The 17,463-nt window shown below is 40.1% G+C and overlaps 1 protein-coding gene across 2 annotated transcripts in view; it reads right to left on the bottom strand.

Moving 5' to 3' along the window:
* AKAP6 (A-kinase anchoring protein 6) overlaps positions 1–17,463 on the bottom strand; it is a 262,001-nt gene that overhangs the window by 147,469 nt on the left and 97,069 nt on the right. For both annotated transcript variants that reach the window (XM_079310201.1, XM_079310202.1), the window contains one exon: positions 1,853–1,975. In XM_079310201.1, coding sequence (XP_079166327.1) covers positions 1,853–1,975 — 123 coding nt within the window. The remainder of the gene's footprint in view (positions 1–1,852; positions 1,976–17,463) is intronic.

The raw sequence follows: 17,463 nt of genomic DNA, 5'->3' as shown, positions 1-17,463 counted from the left end.
ACACTACAAAATACCCTGTATTTTCTGCTGTGTAGAAACTAGTATGATAGCATACATTTTCTGAAATCCAAGAAACAAAACTCAGTTATGTTTTTTACAGGTTATTCAGTGGGTTTTTCACTGAATATAGATGCCATAAAATAATATTATCAAATAGCAATTGAACCATCCTTTAGACATTTTACCTCTGCAGTGAAGAAGAAAAAATCCCCAACTTGTTTCATAGCATAATGATGCTGAAGCATATGAGGATTTTCTTAGCCCAGGTACACAGAGGAAGCTGGTAGCCTAACTACTGACAGGGGAAAGTGAGGTTGTATAGATACTCAATACTCATTTATTGAGACTACCTCTATCAATGTTTGAGTTGCTTCTGAGCTACCATTCCAGTCTGATATAGATGGGTTTGGGCTCACATCCGCAAGAACCACATGGCAAAACTGGAAGTAATTTGTCTGCAAATGAGCTACTGTGTTCCTCCCCATGGAAGAAAGGGGAAAGGAAACTGATTGTGAGAGTTACTCAGCCTGGTGTTTGCCCTGTTACCTGGAATATGTTTCTTTTTGTCCAATCAAGAGTGAAAACTGTGATTCTACTCATAAAAGCTTCTTATCAAAAGTTCTGTGTTGTAGAGTACAAAGAAAACAAATTGAAGTGACCAGTGCCTTTTCTGAGGTCTGATTTCACAACGTGCATTGTGGCTTCAGTGCACCTATAAGAACAATGGGAATCATGGGACTGAGTGTGTGCAGAAGGTAAGGCAAAAATCTGAACTCTGCTACAAAACACAAAATCTGCAACATAAGGAAGAATGAAGTCTTCATACTGCATTCAATAGACTACCATGACAGGCACTTAATCCAGTGACTGCCCATAGGCACTACTCCAGCAGAAATGTTTAAGAACAAAAGACACAAGCGCTTCCTGTATAGCTGAAATCTCAAAGACAGTGTTCAGTTTTGTTTTAGCTATATATGTAGTCGACATATACTTAATTAATCTAATAATGGTCACTCCAGTAATACAGTAGAGATTAAGATGACATTTTTTCCTGTAATGCATCATGTGACTTCCTGGGAATGTCAAATAATTTTCTGCCATAAGATTATCAGAGACTGGAAATGAGGCTGAGCTTTGAGGGTTGATGATCTGATGTGGGCTTGGCTAACATATTGTTTCATATAGCTGGGGTGTTTAGGTCACTGGCTCAGAGCAGTGCTATCATCATGTTTTCTTCCATTTCATACTGGCAAGAACCAAAGATTTTGGCAGAAAGAGAGGAAATTTTTTAGTTCAATTTTCTGTACTTTTTAAATTTTCTTTTTACCAGCTAGAGTAGTTTACCTATTAAGATACCTACCTATTGAACAGCATGCACTGAGCCCTATTTTCTACATAGAGTAAAATCTGTATTAATTAAATTACAGAAATGCACATCAAGTAAATTATTTCAAATATTTTCTTTAAATGCCACTGTGCTATGCCAAAACTGTGGGAGAGAGAATAAGAATTCCTCACTAATAACATTTTAATTAATGTTACAATGTAGTAAAAATCCTGGAATGATCAGCAGAAAAAATACCTTTTCTCCTCTTGTCTTTTCTTTCAGTTTGGACATAAATTCTGAATTGTAATGCAATTCTGCCTCTTAATTTAATTTTTACAAAGTTATCAGTACATATTTCAAATATAGAAAATAATTTGTTGGTATTTTCATTAAAATAAACTGCAATGCTGCAAATCTTACATTCAAATATAGACCCACACTAGCAATTAAAAAATAATAATCAAATACAGAGAATAGCAGAACACTTCAATTACTGATAGCAATCACAGTATAATCTTGTCCTACCAAGTGTGTCTCCAGGTACAGTTTAAGGCTGTCTGTCTCTGCTTTAGGAGGAGTCCAGTTCTCTGTTGTTTCCATGGCTTCATTTAACCAGTGAATGAATTCATCCAGCTTGCTTACAAACCCCTTAACATGTAAACAAAAAGAAAGAACAATTAAACCACATTTGTTAGCAAAATAGCAATATGAAAAACGTATGCTCAATTTTATTTATTTTTTCTTTTAGCCAAAATAGCAAAATTTTATCTCTTACAACCTAAAACAAACAAATAAATTAGAGAGTGGTCCTCTGATAAGTGAATAGGAGCAGAGTGTTTTTGGGAATAATCCAACGTGATGATGTGGGACAGGACAATATGAGATCCATACAACTCTAATGAAATAGAGAGAACAGCAACATTTTAGAGAATATGAGGGAGATATATAAAAACTTCATAGAAATGATAATGAAAATTGAGCTTAAGACCCTGCACTGGGCAGACTGGGTGTGCTATGAGCACTGAATGTTGACAAAAGGACTGAACAAAGCTGCATTAACAAGGTATACATAGCAGACCAAGGGAAGAAATTACTTTTCAGAACTTGGGTGTTGTGATTCCTGTTTTGGTTCATAGCATGAGACCCAGAGAGAGGAAATCAAACAGTAGATGAGGCAGAATATATAGCATTTAATATAAATATTGCTGATTGCTTATGAGCCTCACAGATGGTGCTCCGGAGAAGACAGGAGCTCCTGCTTCTCAGGAGCACCATTTATTTCAAGATTAGTACCAATTATATTGTCTGATTAAAAATAGTGCCCCTGAATTTACATGATTGGATGATTCTATAGGCATGTACTGAGTACAGATAATTTTACTGAAGTCTTATCCACCACAAAGCAAGAGAGTAAATGGAGTAAACTGACCGTGATGTTTATAAGCATCATGAAAATTAACTCTGAAGAGGAATGTGCATCTATTACAAGCATTCTAAGACTAGATTAAGTTAGTTCTAATACTGGTTATATTATAAGTCATTAGCTGTGAATTTCCAGCGTAGTGAGAATTTTAATTTCCAGTTGGGTAACAACTCAGTAAATACATTCAGTACCTCAGTCTCACCCTCTATTTATTAAATGATTTCTGCTAATTATTGGTCCATTCAAATAGCTGAAAGCAAACTAAGCACAGAACTGTTAAATATTCCAGCGCGTCTCAGGAGCCCAAATCCTCTTCTACAAAGTTGCACATGAAAATAGAATTCTAAACAAGACAGAAAAAGGTGTCTGAGCAGTGGGTGCACAGCTGTGTTATTTAAAGTGCAGTGATAATAACTCAGACCAAGCAGAACCACACTTTCTTCAAAATTCAAGGCAGAAGAGTCATTTTGGTCCAGCACTGCCAAGAATCAGGGTCCAGCAACCAATTCTTGGCTGCCAGGTGAAGTAGCAGTGCTTCTAAACCAAAGCTAGAGTCTGGCAGGAAGCTGCAGTGCATACTACAGGCATGACAGCACCCACTTCAGCACTCTGAGGACTTTTAATATTTTTATGAGTCCCCACAAGACCTCAGGATAAGGAGACTGTAGCTATATCTATTCAAGGAATCCACTGTATGTCAAACCATTAAAAGGAAGAAAACTGGTATTGTGCAGGTTTCACTGTAGGCTATTTTCCAGGACATTCCAGAAATGGGGAAGAAAGACAGAGAAAGCAACCCAGTGGCTATGGTGACTGAGAAAACGTGTCTTTATTCTGGGGTAAGTAATGAAGGCAACTACATCTTCTGCAGTTGATGAGCAGGAGGAGTAAAGTCCTTCTTGTCCCTCCAATAAATCTCTGCCTGCATTTTAGCAATGTGCTGTCCTTGAGAGACAAGGTGATATGGTAAGCAAAAAAAAAAAAAAAAAAAAGAAAAAAAAAAGACAAAAAGACAAAGAAAAAGAAAAAAAAGCTCTCTCTTGTACATGTATCGTGTATCTTATGGAGACAGACATGTATAACATCTGCCTGCAATACCCAGTGTCTGTATGCCTTAAAAAGGGTACTTGGAAACACTGAAGGCTTGCAGCAGTATAAAAAGCAACTATTAGCAACAGAGTTACTTCTGCCCTCTCACAAAACTCTGCCTATGTTGCAATGTCTGCTACTTGGCGCTGGTGCTGACACCCGCGAGCACCCAGCTCCAGCAGGCCCGTGTGTCCCCTCACGCCCGGGGCCCCGTGCGGAGCGGGGAATGCGGGGGCTCGTCTGCAGCCTGCACAAAAACACACCGTCTGCCACAGAACCACGGTGAGACACGCTGAAAAAGAAAAAGAAAAAGAAAAAGAAAAAGAAAAAGAAAAAGAAAAAGAAAAAGAAAAAGAAAAAGAAAAAGAAAAAGAAAAAGAAAAAGAAAAAGAAAAAGAAAAAAAGAAAAAGAGACTGGAAGGGCCAGTGCCACCTGGCACGTTTGGACCGTGATGGGGGACGCGGTGCCCGAGGGGATCCCGTGGCAGGGGGAGCAGCGGCCGTGGCCAGCCCCGGCGGGTTCTCTGCTGCCAGGCTGCACAAATCACAATAATCCTACCATTTTTCAAATGACGGCTATAAAATTTTATTGAAACCATTCAGAAGCGCACATCTGTAGCAGCCGAGCGCGGCGGAGCGCGGGCTGCGGGGAAGGGCAGGGCGGGACACGCCGCGCGGGCCGCCGGCTGAGGGAGCGCCGCGCGCCCGCCCGCGCGCCGTGCCTGGGCCCACAGCGCCGCCTCCCGGCGCCGGGGCGGCACCGCGGGGACAGCACCCCACTGAGGGGACAGCACCGCATACACTGCGCCGAGGGGACAGCACCGCACTGAGGGGACAGCACCGCATACACTGCGCCGAGGGGACAGCACAACACAGCATCCACCGCGGGGACAACACCGCATACACAGCACCGAGGGGACAGCACAGCACTGAGGGGACAGCACCGCATACACTGCACCGAGGGGACAGCACAACACAGCATCCACCGCGGGGACAACACCGCATACACAGCACCGAGGGGACAGCACAGCACTGAGGGGACAGCACCGCATACACTGCGCCGAGGGGACAGCACAACACAGCATCGCACCGCGGGGACAACACCGCATACACAGCACCGAGGGGACAGCACAGCACTGAGGGGACAGCACCGCATACACTGCGCCGAGGGGACAGCACAGCACTGAGGGCACAGCACCGCATACACTGCACCGAGGGGACAGCACAGCACTGAGGGCACAGCACCGCATACACTGCACCGAGGGGACAGTGCCGCATACACTGCACCGAGGGGACAGCACAGCACTGAGGGGACAGCACCGCATACACTGCACTGAGGGGACAGCACCGCCGCGACACCAGCGGCAGGACACCACCGTAGGGACGTCCCTCTGCGCGCACCACGGCACAAATTACAGACGGTCCTATTTCAGCGGCTAGAGAGAGTGCGAAATAGAAAATTATTTGTATCACAAACTGCACGCGAGATTAAATCTCAGCAGCGCAGGTCCCACCTCATTCGCCCTGAATTAGTGACCGAAACAATGCGCCCGGGTTTTCTTTCCCACAGCCGTGCCCAGGATTCCATCCTATCGGTTTGAATAGGCCCTGCCCGGGCGGGGGCGGCTCCGGCCCGCATGGAGCCCGGGCGGGGATGCCCGAGCTCGCCCCTCGCTCCCTGCCAAGGCTCAGCTACCTGTGGCCTCTGACGCCAGGGCTGGCCGCCGGCTGCAGCCGAGCTCTGGCACGAACCACCCTGCCCGGCTGGGTGGGCAGCCAAAGGCAGGAAGGAACAAACGCCGCCTGCCCTCCCGCACTCAGAGAAGGAGCGGTACCGGTGCTCCGCGTAGCCCTGTCACAGCTGTAGATGTGGTTCTTTAAACCCCTTAAGGCTCATAACAGAGTGGACGCCCAAAGCATAACTTATCCCTGACTGAAGGGTCGCTGCCCCTCCACAGACTGACCCCCACGGAGCCATTTCTGTGTAATCAACTGTCCTGGTTAAATAGAGTACAATTAATGACGGACAAAACGCATCAAAACAGTTCTTACCATCCTAAATGTTTCCCAAGATATATTTTAAGTAAAAGGTGAAGACAAAACCAATTCTAAAAAATAATTTGGAAAACACTGTCTTACAATACAGAAAATCTATTGTGACACAATCGCAGAGATACTTTTAAAACCAGATTACAAGATAAATTGTATTAAAACAAAGGATAGACAATCCTAAACCAAATCCAGGAATATTCAGTGAAAGAAATAAATTCATAGGATGACAAACTTTAACCAGTAGATTTTTTTTCTCTTCATTTAATAAGATATTCACAAAAACTCTCTTAAGTCCCTTTCTAAACACTTCTTACCTTTCTGCCTTTTAAAATTAAGATTGTTTTTCTTTCTCTATATATTTTTCTTCATCTTTATAAAATGGGAAGAAGTTTCACCAGGTAAAAGCTTCAGTGAATGTACGCTGATTTTTCCTGTTTAAGGTTCTGATCTACACAGCACCACACTACAATGAGAACACTGTCAAAGCTACCCGGCTTGTACTTTGGTAGAAAATAACAGGAAATTAAAACATTGTATTTTCCATCAAAACTTATTAGAAGTTGAAAACCCATAGCTGACTACACTGAACCTAAAATTACTGTACAATTCCTCAGAGAGAATAAAATGGAACAGAACAGAAAAAAGACGCACCAATACAATCCAGTCTCTGCCTTTAGGCCAGCTGGTTCAGTTTTGCAAATATAATAGTTTTGCACTGTGCTAGCAAGTTAGACATAAAAACTTGAGCTCCTACAGCATAAAGTTACTCTCAGTCTACATTGCTTAGTAGAGAAACAAATGTTTCTGGTTGTTACTGGATGATTTGTAGCTGCTTCTGTAGTAAAGTTTGCAGATAATGATAAAGCCGTACCCCACATGGGAATTTTTTAAATGTTGACTTTAAAACCTTCAGCTCTCCATTTTGTTTCATGACAATTTTACAGATTCTCCAAGGGGGAAGAAGAAAGTCCTGATCACACACCCCTGAATAAAAGCTAGAGCGAAAATGGCTACATTTGAAATTTGGCACATACAAAGTTGGGGATTTTTGTGGTCTAATTCTATTTTCTCTGGATGGATAAGAATGAAAAGACAATTCTAAGTATTGGGGGAGAAGCTTAACTCAGTGTGTCTGCTTAATTGTCTTATAGAATGAAAGTATACTTAATTCAATTGTTCTGCACAATTAAGGAATTAATTAATTAACTGAAGTATTAAATATAAATTTGATGGGATTTGACAAAATATCTTGAGACTTCCTCATTAATGACCAGAACATTCACATTTTTTGAATCACAAGAATGAGAATTCACTTGCTGAGTCATGCAAAGGCATGCTCAGAGGCCAAAGGCATGCATGGATACTGGGCTGAGGAAGGATGTGTCTGGAAATATCCTGCTACACTCGTTCTGTTAACATCAGGGATACAGAAGATACAGATGCCCCACCTGCTGCACAGGGCTGCAGAACTCTCTACATCCAGTACAGCTGCACAAAGGATCTTGGTTTAGGCAGCCTGGCTTTTTCTGGCATGTGGGATAACAGCAGGAGAGCAGCTGTGGTGCTGTGCCACCAGTGCAAGAAACCCTGGAGCATGGGGGTGAGGCTTACAGAGGTGGACAGATGAACAAGCCTCACATGCAATTTGTTACGTTTAATAGGACTGTGTGCCTGTTCTATCCCAAATGTTAGTCATAAAAATTGAGTATTTTTAATGAGTAGTCCTTGACAACCAAGCAGTTTGTGCCTGACTCCATCCCTTCCCGTTTGGTGGATTCTGTTTAGACATTCCTCCCTAATCAGGGTGACTGTTCAGCACACCTCACTGCTTACTATCTGCACCCCACTACTGCTTCTTGCCATGGACCAGGATTCCCTCACTCCCTGTATTTCTCCACCTTCCACAATTTCAGAAGCTTACCCCATCACCCATTAAAGACCATCCATCCCCTTTTAGAAATATATCTCCATTAACTTTCCACTTCCTAGTTGGCAGTAACAGACCCAGCAACGATGGTGATGCCATCAAATGAGTTGATCGAATAAGTTTGTATCTGCTGGTCATAGCTAGGCTCCTGGAGTTGGTGGCACAGCCAATGCTCATGGTTTGAAAGGACAAAATAGAGCCCAGGAGAAAAATTATGGGCTGTCGCAAAATAACAAGGAGTTGACCTAACTGAACAACTTCTGATAACAACTAGGAAGCTAATGCTAACGACCTAAGTGCTCATGAGACCACAGAAGGCTCCAGCCCCTGACAATACCTTTGCATATTCTCATGCTTGTCAGAGGTGTTGCTCAGACATATCCTCAACAGGTTGCAATTTTCTGAGCAACACACAACTAAGACCTCCCAAAAAAGCTTTATTATCACAGACAAGAAAAAAATGAATTGGCTATTAAGTGAGTCACTTAAAACTATGCACAAATACTTCTCATCTAGGTTAACACCACTTCTTACTCTAGAACTTTTAAAGCTTCCAAGCTTCATTTCAGTGGTTTAATTTTACTTTTATATTAAAAGCTCTGCCTTTTTTTTTTTTTTTTTTTTTTTTTTTTTTTTTTTTTTTTTTTTTTTTTTTGTCAGATAGGAAAGTAAACAGTTCTGGTGTTCAATAATTTTAGCACTTCAAATGATCTCATTTAGACTTTGAAGTTCAGCTTTCATTAATTGAATGGAATGGGAAAAGAGGAAGTTTCTATCTCAGCTGCTAAGCTATCACTTTATAAGTCCAGCTTTTATTAGACCACATTTAGAATAGATTGGAAATAAACCAAAGCCCAGTTCTGTAGTTTTTAGCTTTAGTCCAAAAGCACACTTAGGGTTACCAAAAAATAGATTGTAGAAGCATGCAATTTTTTGTTGTTGTTGTTACACTAAAAGCAGCAGTATTTTACATGGCTTTAGAAGATTTTTGACATGGGATCCTTTAGATGAGGAGTGTGGATATACACACTTAAGGAAATGCATATACTGAAATTAATATTGCCAAAACTATGCCATGAAACACAGGAAGCAACTGCATCCAATTAGCACCATTATGAAAAGTTTTACAGCACTCATGCTAGATCAAATTTTGGTTTTCCATTTTAAGGAAAAAAAACCCCAGATTTATTGAGCCTACATTCGGGTAGCAAATTTATTTCAATACTTTTTGGCTTGTAATTTCAAGCTATGCAATTTCAACACCACTCAATTTATTGGTCTTACATTTCCATTTTATACATATGTTGGCTTATACTTAAGCCACTTTTGGTCATTGTGTTTCTAAATGTAAAAAGCCCTTCTAATGCCCTAAAATAAGATTAAAATCAGAATAAAAGCAACAGTCCAAACCATTAAATGCAAACATGCTAAAATTATGTCATGATAGGCAAGTCTGATGGTGGAAGGTCTACTCTGTTCCACGAGCCTTAGTGTGGAAGCACCAGACAACAGTGCTTGTTAAATCACTACCCCAGACCTTTTTTCTTTCTACTTTCCCTTTTATTGCACAAAGGGAGTTCTCTTCTTAAAAGAATTGGTTATGAGGCTGTGTGCTTAAAAATGAATGCCCAATTTTGTTGCAAGCAGACAGTGTTGTAAAGTTTGTTCCCAATTTACAAAAAGACTGAGCTCACAGAGGTGTCTGTGTACAAGGATGGGTTGGCTCTTAGGGCACTTCTATCACAGAATACATTAAGAAAACCCTTTGTCTCACCACAAAAGGACTTGCATATTAGTCTCAGGGGGAACACATTCCTGCCCATGGACTTTATTTTCAAAAGGATAAAAGTGCACTTTCTTCATAGGCAAAGGTAAGTCAAAGAAATCCAGGTACTCAAGAGGATGAGGCTGCAACAAACTGCCACGGTCAATTTAATTGGAGGTAGAGCCAGAGGCAACAATAAAACCATTAGCAATACAGATGTTAGGGATCCCCAAGGAACCCTAGATGCCACAATGGAAAATATTCTTTGTGTAATATCATCAAGATTCTGTGACAGGCAGTGACCTCAGAGAAACATAAAACTGACCAAACACATCAGCAGGATGGAAATACTTAACATGTGATTCAGGATATAGTCACAAACAATTTGGAAACAGAACTTGGATGCCTTCTTCTGAAGAAGTGCCACATTTACTCAATAGCCCCAGTTTATAAGAATGTGTGCCTTAAATGCTCCCTCCAAACTGGGTAAAGATCAAATACTTTTCTTAGTAGACATCCATGTAAAGGCATAACAACTTCTACTATATACTTAGTTAAGCGTTTCAAAGACTGTAAATTAAACAAATCTTTCATGAGTGCTCTAGGCTTTGTGCCCAACTACCACACACAGAAATTATTATTAAATGCATTTTCCCTAATAGGCATCTATTGAAGAGGCCATGAATTATACAGTTATGGAACTTTCTGTTCCATAACCGCAGGATGGTCGTTGGCTTATTACTTTTCCTGGGTTTAAAGTCCAAGCTATTTTTCCGTACTGTATTCTGACTAGAGCAGGAATAGCAAAAAAGATTTATAATTTCTCAGTTTCCTAAGGCCTTCTAGGTAAAAGAGACAGAACCATAAAGGTAGGATTTACTTTAAAAGCAAAGAGAAACATGTGGAGTGTTACTTTTTAGCCTCCTATAAACAGCTACTTGATGACAGTTCATCTAATTGTGCAATAGAAGGTTCACTGCCCCAAGGGGACTGCTGACTTTGTTTCTGCTTTTAGACAAAAAGCAGGCTATGGTAACCTAAATATTAAAATCATTCTTTAATGTATCTCTGCAGATACATTACTTTTCCATGACACTACAAACATAATTCTTTTTTTACCCTATGCCTTGTCTTACCTTAGGCGCAAGGTGAAGGTCTACTTTCTCTTTAAAAGTACAGGCACAAGAACTTTCATTGCTGTTTGAGATTTGCATGATCTAAAAAAGGGATATTCTCAGTAACAGTAGATTCACTATGGAGCAAAGATAGATACAGAAAAGATAAGCCAATGCTTCCTGAGAACCCTGTTCTAATGCTTAGATTAGCAGAGAAGCTTCCAACACCACAGGTAACATTTCTGCCAGCCTTTTGTAAGATCAGCAGACACCCAGAACCACAGAAATAAAATCCATGGCCTGAAAGGACTGTGCTGGGAAGAAGCCATAAGGCCGAGTGAACTGTGCATAGGAATGCAATACAGCCATATAGGAAAATCCAGTGTCATTTGTGACTTTGCATGGGTTGAAGAGCAGGGGGTTCTAGCAGAGAGAAGGAAGCAGAAAGACAAGAATATCTGATTCTTCCATCATTTAAAGAATCCTCTGGTATGAACTGAACAGCAGTATGGGCTGGTTGTAAACCTCCAGAGGTGCCATCTGCTCTGATGGTAATGGCTGCTGGCCTCTCCTCATGCTGATGTGGCCACATGTCCCACCTGAGATGCAATGAACAGGGACAGAGCCAGACAAAGTTTAGGCCTCCTGCATTCATTCAGGTGAGGATTGAGGTCACACTGAGAAATTACCAGTGCTGTACCTCCAAAAGGAGCGTGAGATTCATAGCACCCCCAGGGATTGGGATAAATGAGCATATCCTTATTAGTATGGCAAAATCTTGCACATGCACTCACATTATGGATGACAGACATTAATTTTGTTTATCTGACTCCTAAGTTACCATGCCCACTACTTTGAATTCCAGTTGTTTTCACGTCAGGGCAGTGGGAATGAGCCCTCTGGTGGAGGCAGCACATGCTGCCTGCCAACGCTGCTGAGCCAAGAAGAGCAGCAGGGACACTGACCAAAACAAATCCCTGTACACAGACCAGCTCCACCCCACTGGCTCATGCAGGCACAGGTATGGGCTAAAGAAGCAAATACTTTCCACTGCTCTAATCAGCACTGGCTTTTATCAGAAAACCTCTGCAGTGTGGATCTGTATTAAAATGTTCCTGGCATTCTACTCATTCAGCATTCTGAGTCTGGGTGAAATTGTTGGGGTTGACTGGAAAAAGGCTCCTAAGGAAACGATATTGAAACTATGGAGTGAATAGTATATGCAGCAGAAAGGCAAAACCCATGAGTTGAAGGATACCAAGAGCCTGAAAATGAGACAAACAGAATGAACAAACTGTAAGGAAATGAGGCATATGCAGGGAGGAAAATGGAAGAGGAGGAAATATAAGGAGAGGAAAATATAGTTATTTAAAGTTAGCTTTAAAAAACAGAAATGTGACATTCTTTGAGCCTTTGCCATAAAGCAGACAGGCAGAGGCTCCAAGAGTTAAAAGTGGAACAGTCAGAAGTCATGATATTGAGTGATCTGAGTAATGTACAAACTTCTGAAGGATCATACAAGCCTGGTCCTCGAAGTTCATCATACTACTAGGATTGACATATAGTTTCTGAAAATATATTTATTTGCAAAGAGCAATGTGTTTAATTGGTCATGTCTCACAGAAACTCTCACTGCTCTTAAACTTTTTTTCTGAGAAATTTATTTTCTACATAAAATTCAGGAGGTTTAAGCTGCAGCTAGAAAACAAAGAAAGATGCCCAAAGCATCTAATATAGGATAAGTTTTGTCTTACGTATCACAGCATCAAAATACTAAGCCAAACCTTTTTAGCTGAGACTTTTCATGTGACCCTAAGTCAAAGACTTACTATATCTAGAAATTAGCTAAGACATGTGAATGTTTTTAGGTCACATATTCTTGTTCCACTCAGTAAACCAGGGAGCAAAAATGTCTCCAGAAATTTGTAGCCAAGGACGTATCAAGAAAAGGACGAGAACAGCAAATAAATCTGCCTAAGCCACAAAAGATGATGCCAGTAATTCCCAGAAGGGGGACTTCAGCTCTGCAACAGCTGGAGGGAGTATCTGGATTCTGAAGGGACCAGGAGCACAGCACAGGAGAGGGGCCTGTCTTTGATAAAAATGCCAGACACCAAATGAGCTGTTATGTATGTATAAAGAATAGTGGCAAAAAGCTGTAGTAAATTCAAATCTACTTCACAGTTCCAAATTCCTTTTTTTTTTTTTTTTTCCCCATGCACTCTAAACTAGAATAGAAAATGTAGAAGCTAGTTCAGGACCTCTTGCTCAAAAGTACAAATTTATTATTTATTCTACAGGTAAACCTAAAATCAAGTATTCTGCTGATAAGCGCTGTTCCCTTCCTTTTCATTTGAAAAGTTTGTCATTCAGCAATCTTGATCCAAACTCTAAGTATAATGGAAATCTCTAAATAAGATTTTAATTTTCAGGAAATTCAGGACTTAGTCTGGTGTGCTCTGTCTAAAAGTGCTGCCAATATAACTACAGATGTTGAAGCAGCTTACAGTGCAGTAAGGGTACTTGGAAGTACTGCATTTCCTCTTCATGTAATTATTGTAAATGTTGTGTTGACAAGATAATTTATTTTTATTTTTTTACAGTTAATGTATGTATTGATTATGAGATGAACTGCATCCATAAGACAAACTAATCTCCATTTACAACCTTTTGCATATTATGTCCTTTATGTAACAGATTAATATAGGGCTTTATTCTGCTCTGAAAAATAGGCAGTTATGAATGACCATCATTCCTTGCTTTGCATACCCTGAATGTTTGGGCTTCAGAGAGTGGAGTCAGGGTGGAACACCCTTGTGCATCTGCTACTTCCAGCTGATGGCCAGCTGCTGCCTTGCACGTGAGCTGGGCACTGGAGGACACTCAATTTGCACCGTGCTGGCACCTCCCCTAGCTGGTCCCAACATTGCTTTCCTCTTTGATCTCATAGTTGCTAGAAATGAACTTTGTTCCCCAAGCATCTAATTCCTTGAAAGGTACACATGGTATACACACACCATATTGCACCTGTAGCCTGAAGTGTAAGGATGTCAATTAAACACTTTTTGAAGTTCCAAAAATGCTACATTTTCCCAAACAAAGAATAAATCTCATTAAAAGAATGAAATTAGCCAGATTTTATACCTTTCCACCATAGCACAAAATTAATTCCATAGGATTTTCAGTGCCTTTTGAATAAAAGTTATGTTCATTATTTTTTCATTAAATTTTTAGTGAATTAGCCAGCAAATTACAGATCAAGAAAGAAAGCCACTATATTCTTGACCTGATGGTCTCAAAGCCAGGGCAAACACTATTTAGATAACATTACTCTGGTTCTCTATTTCAATATTAAATTTGTTAAAATTTTAATAGCAAAAAAACTACATAGCAAAAAATTTCCTGGAGACTACACTACAGCAAAAATTATAAACATGGAGGATATGTTCTATATTATGATTTATTTATCCTCCAAATTTCTAACAACCAGGTTTATGAAGTTGTGCGGGGCTCGTTCATTTGAGAAGGTAATAAAAAGCTGCAAAATGAGTGCAGTAACCAGTTGTGGCCTCAAGAGGGCAATAAATCACCACGTCTGAAAAGTTTTCGAAAAAGAAGCTAAAAACCACTCTTCACTAAAATAGAACAGATGCTGTTTGCTTGTGGGCAAGTGCTAAATATATTGACCTCTGCAGTATCAGTGACATGACTTAACATATAATAACCACCATTCCTTCTCAAAATCAGAACGTTTAATTCAGCATTTCCTATCTTTCAAGGCTAATTGGTTAGAAGAGGTTAAGTCTGTCACCTCACAAGAGATATTGTAATTCTTTGACCCATGAACTTGTTTTGCAGTTAAGATTTCTAAATTTTAAAAAAGGGAAATGGTGATTGCCACTCTTTTCTAAATATGGCAACAGTAAGGAGAGATTAAGATTCACCACCTCTTCTCTTTACTCCATTATTATTCCTCTAGTTTCCTCATTTAGCTGCCTGTTATGCACTCGGTTCCTGTTCACCTGCAGTCTCCAAAGAAATCCTGTCACTATTAGTTCCTCCACTAACTGCTTTTCATTTGCTTCCTAATTCATCAATTTTCCATTTTAGATAGCTTCTTTTTTTAGTGGTCTCCAGGGGGGCCGCCTTCTACACCCTCTTTAGACCCTAATTCTCACCAATTTTTATCCCCAGATTCAGACATACTTGCAGAACAAAATTAAAAAATAATCTTGGGACTTGTTCCCTTTTGTCTTCTTAATTTTTAATTGCAGATTTTTTTCTGTTTTTAACACATTCGCTTTTCTTCCCTTGGTTCTCTACCTCAAAAAAAGCTGCAAGAGATTTGCACTGCAATACATGGCCCTAGTTTGGACTTCCCTGAAACATTTTTAGGTTAGCTGCTATAGTTCTTTTGTAACTAATGGCACAACAGATGATTTTAAATTACCCTTGGTGTCTTTAGTGATACATAGCTCAGTGAGGAAACATTCATGTAGTCACATGCTGGCATCAGCAGAGAAAAAGCACTTAGCAATATTAAGTTACTGTGACTTGAACATCTACACTGTCTGCTACCAAAAAATCTGTCTGCTTGGTGGTTCTCCCAGCATTAGCCTGGAGAGACTCCAAACACTGGCCAAAGGAAACCAGAAGCAGATCTAGCTCTTGCTTGGGAAAACCTGACTTGACCTGACTGTAAGTCAGTGATCAAAATAAGTCTTTGCAAACAATTTTGGAAAATTCATATACAACTCCAGTTTGATAAATCTCACAAGCACCTGATGTATTCTTCATGCATCAATCTCTGCTCCAAAACCTGAAGACAAGAAAACAATTTCTTGCCCTTTTAGTTATTTTCAAAATAAATAAAGAAAAACTGCCTAAGCAGACAGGCAGTCTGAAACAAGCCTCTGAGAGACAGTTTCCTGACCATAGTTACCACAAATTATATTCACTCTGATGCCTAATGATGACAACTATGATTTGAGAGTCAGCATGATTTAATAGTTCATTCCTGATCATAAGACACTGGAGAGGATGAAGGAAAGAAAACTAGTTGCTGTCAAAATACATAAAGACACACAAGAAGAAAAAGATATGAAGAGATTTTGAGAAGTTATGCAATAATCTTATATAAGTGGATTTGATCTTTCCTTTCAGGTTAATCCTCTCAAGACCCTTGCTCATTTGTCTTGCTCTGTCTCACCTCTAGCATGTACACATTTTAAGGCAATGATGTGTTAACAGTAGATAGGCTGGAATTTGATTTAGGTGAAAATTAGTAGCAATGTATTATTTAAAAAATTAAATATTTAGAATAGAGCATGGTGATTTTGGTATACTGTATCTTTCTGGAATATCGTGTACTTCCTCCCAGAAGATACATAAAACATGAGTAGCCCAGAGTCTAAGTATATTATGTAACAGAACAGCTAGACCTTAAAACATTGTGAAAGTCATATCCTTATCAATGCAAAATGCAGTGAGCATTCTCTCTCACTCCTTTGTGTTTATAATTTTTAAGGGAATATTAGTAACCACAATTTCAAATGCAACACTTCTCTGTTTAATAATGGATGCACTTCAAGGAGCCATAAAATCTTTACGGTAATTAACAGGACAGATCTGAAGTTATGTCAAGCTCTTCACAATGAACCAACTTTCTCCCCAGCACCAGCAGCTATAAGACAGCAGTTACAGATGATTCAATCCTAAATAACAGAAGACTCTTCTTAAACCACCACACTCACACTGAAGTAAATTCCCAATAGCAATTTGAGTTTGTGTTTTGAAAGCTTCCAAATCTACTTCAGTGGTTTCTGATTGTATTTCTATGCCTTCGTGAGAAAACTGAACGCACCAAACCACCACAGACAATAGAGTGTCTCTGCCCTGATAGAAATAATTATATCATAAGGTCACCTTGAAGTCACCAAATTACAGCTGTGTCCCTGTTGAATCTGGAGCCTCTGTTGGCTATCCAGGTAAGTCACCTGGCACCCACTGCTCACCTTCCTGCCTGTCCTTGGCTACAGTGAGAGCAAGAAGTCCACCTCTTGCAATCCTACTTTTCTGTCTCTCCACTCTTTTACACTCCTTAGCCTAACACCAGAGATCCAGAGATCTTCAACCAATACCAAGAAAGTTTCCAGTTCACAAATAAATAATGTGGGTGGTTGCGATTCTAGCTTGTGGCTACGCTGTGGTATAGATGATTAAGACTCTAGGTCATAAAGCCAATGCTCAGATGAAGCTGATCTGAGTGACTGAAGAAGAATGGAAATGGAGGGCTCACAAACATTTATGAAAAACCAGCTGCTCCCTGGTTCATCTAAGGTGTTCATCAAAGTAGCCATCCCTGTGGTATCTATGTATACAAAAGGACAGAATTATGAGGTTTTTTGTAGCCAAAGGTCTCACATCAGTTGTGAGCCAAACATTGAATGTGGGCATATCCACTACCACCAGTTCTGAATGCTAGTGAAGACATAGCCTCAAAGCAATGCCACTAAAATAATTTGGGAGAAGATTTCTTTCTATTTCTTTCTCTCCCTCTATCTTCCCCTCCTTTTCCTTCCCTCCATCACAAATTATTTGGAATAACTTGCCAAATCCTTAATGTAAAAAGTCTCTGATCTAAAACTACTTACTGCCAAATCATTCTGAGGTCTTTATATTGGAAATTCAAATTGTTCTGAACAAGCATATGCTACACAATATATGTGTTTCATTAGGGAAGCATAATTCCTGTAGTCAGTTGTA

This window comes from Erithacus rubecula, assembly GCF_903797595.1.
Source record: "Erithacus rubecula genome assembly, chromosome: 6".
Taxonomy (NCBI): Eukaryota; Metazoa; Chordata; class Aves; order Passeriformes; family Muscicapidae; genus Erithacus; species Erithacus rubecula.
This window is presented reverse-complemented; position numbering and strand designations above follow the sequence as displayed.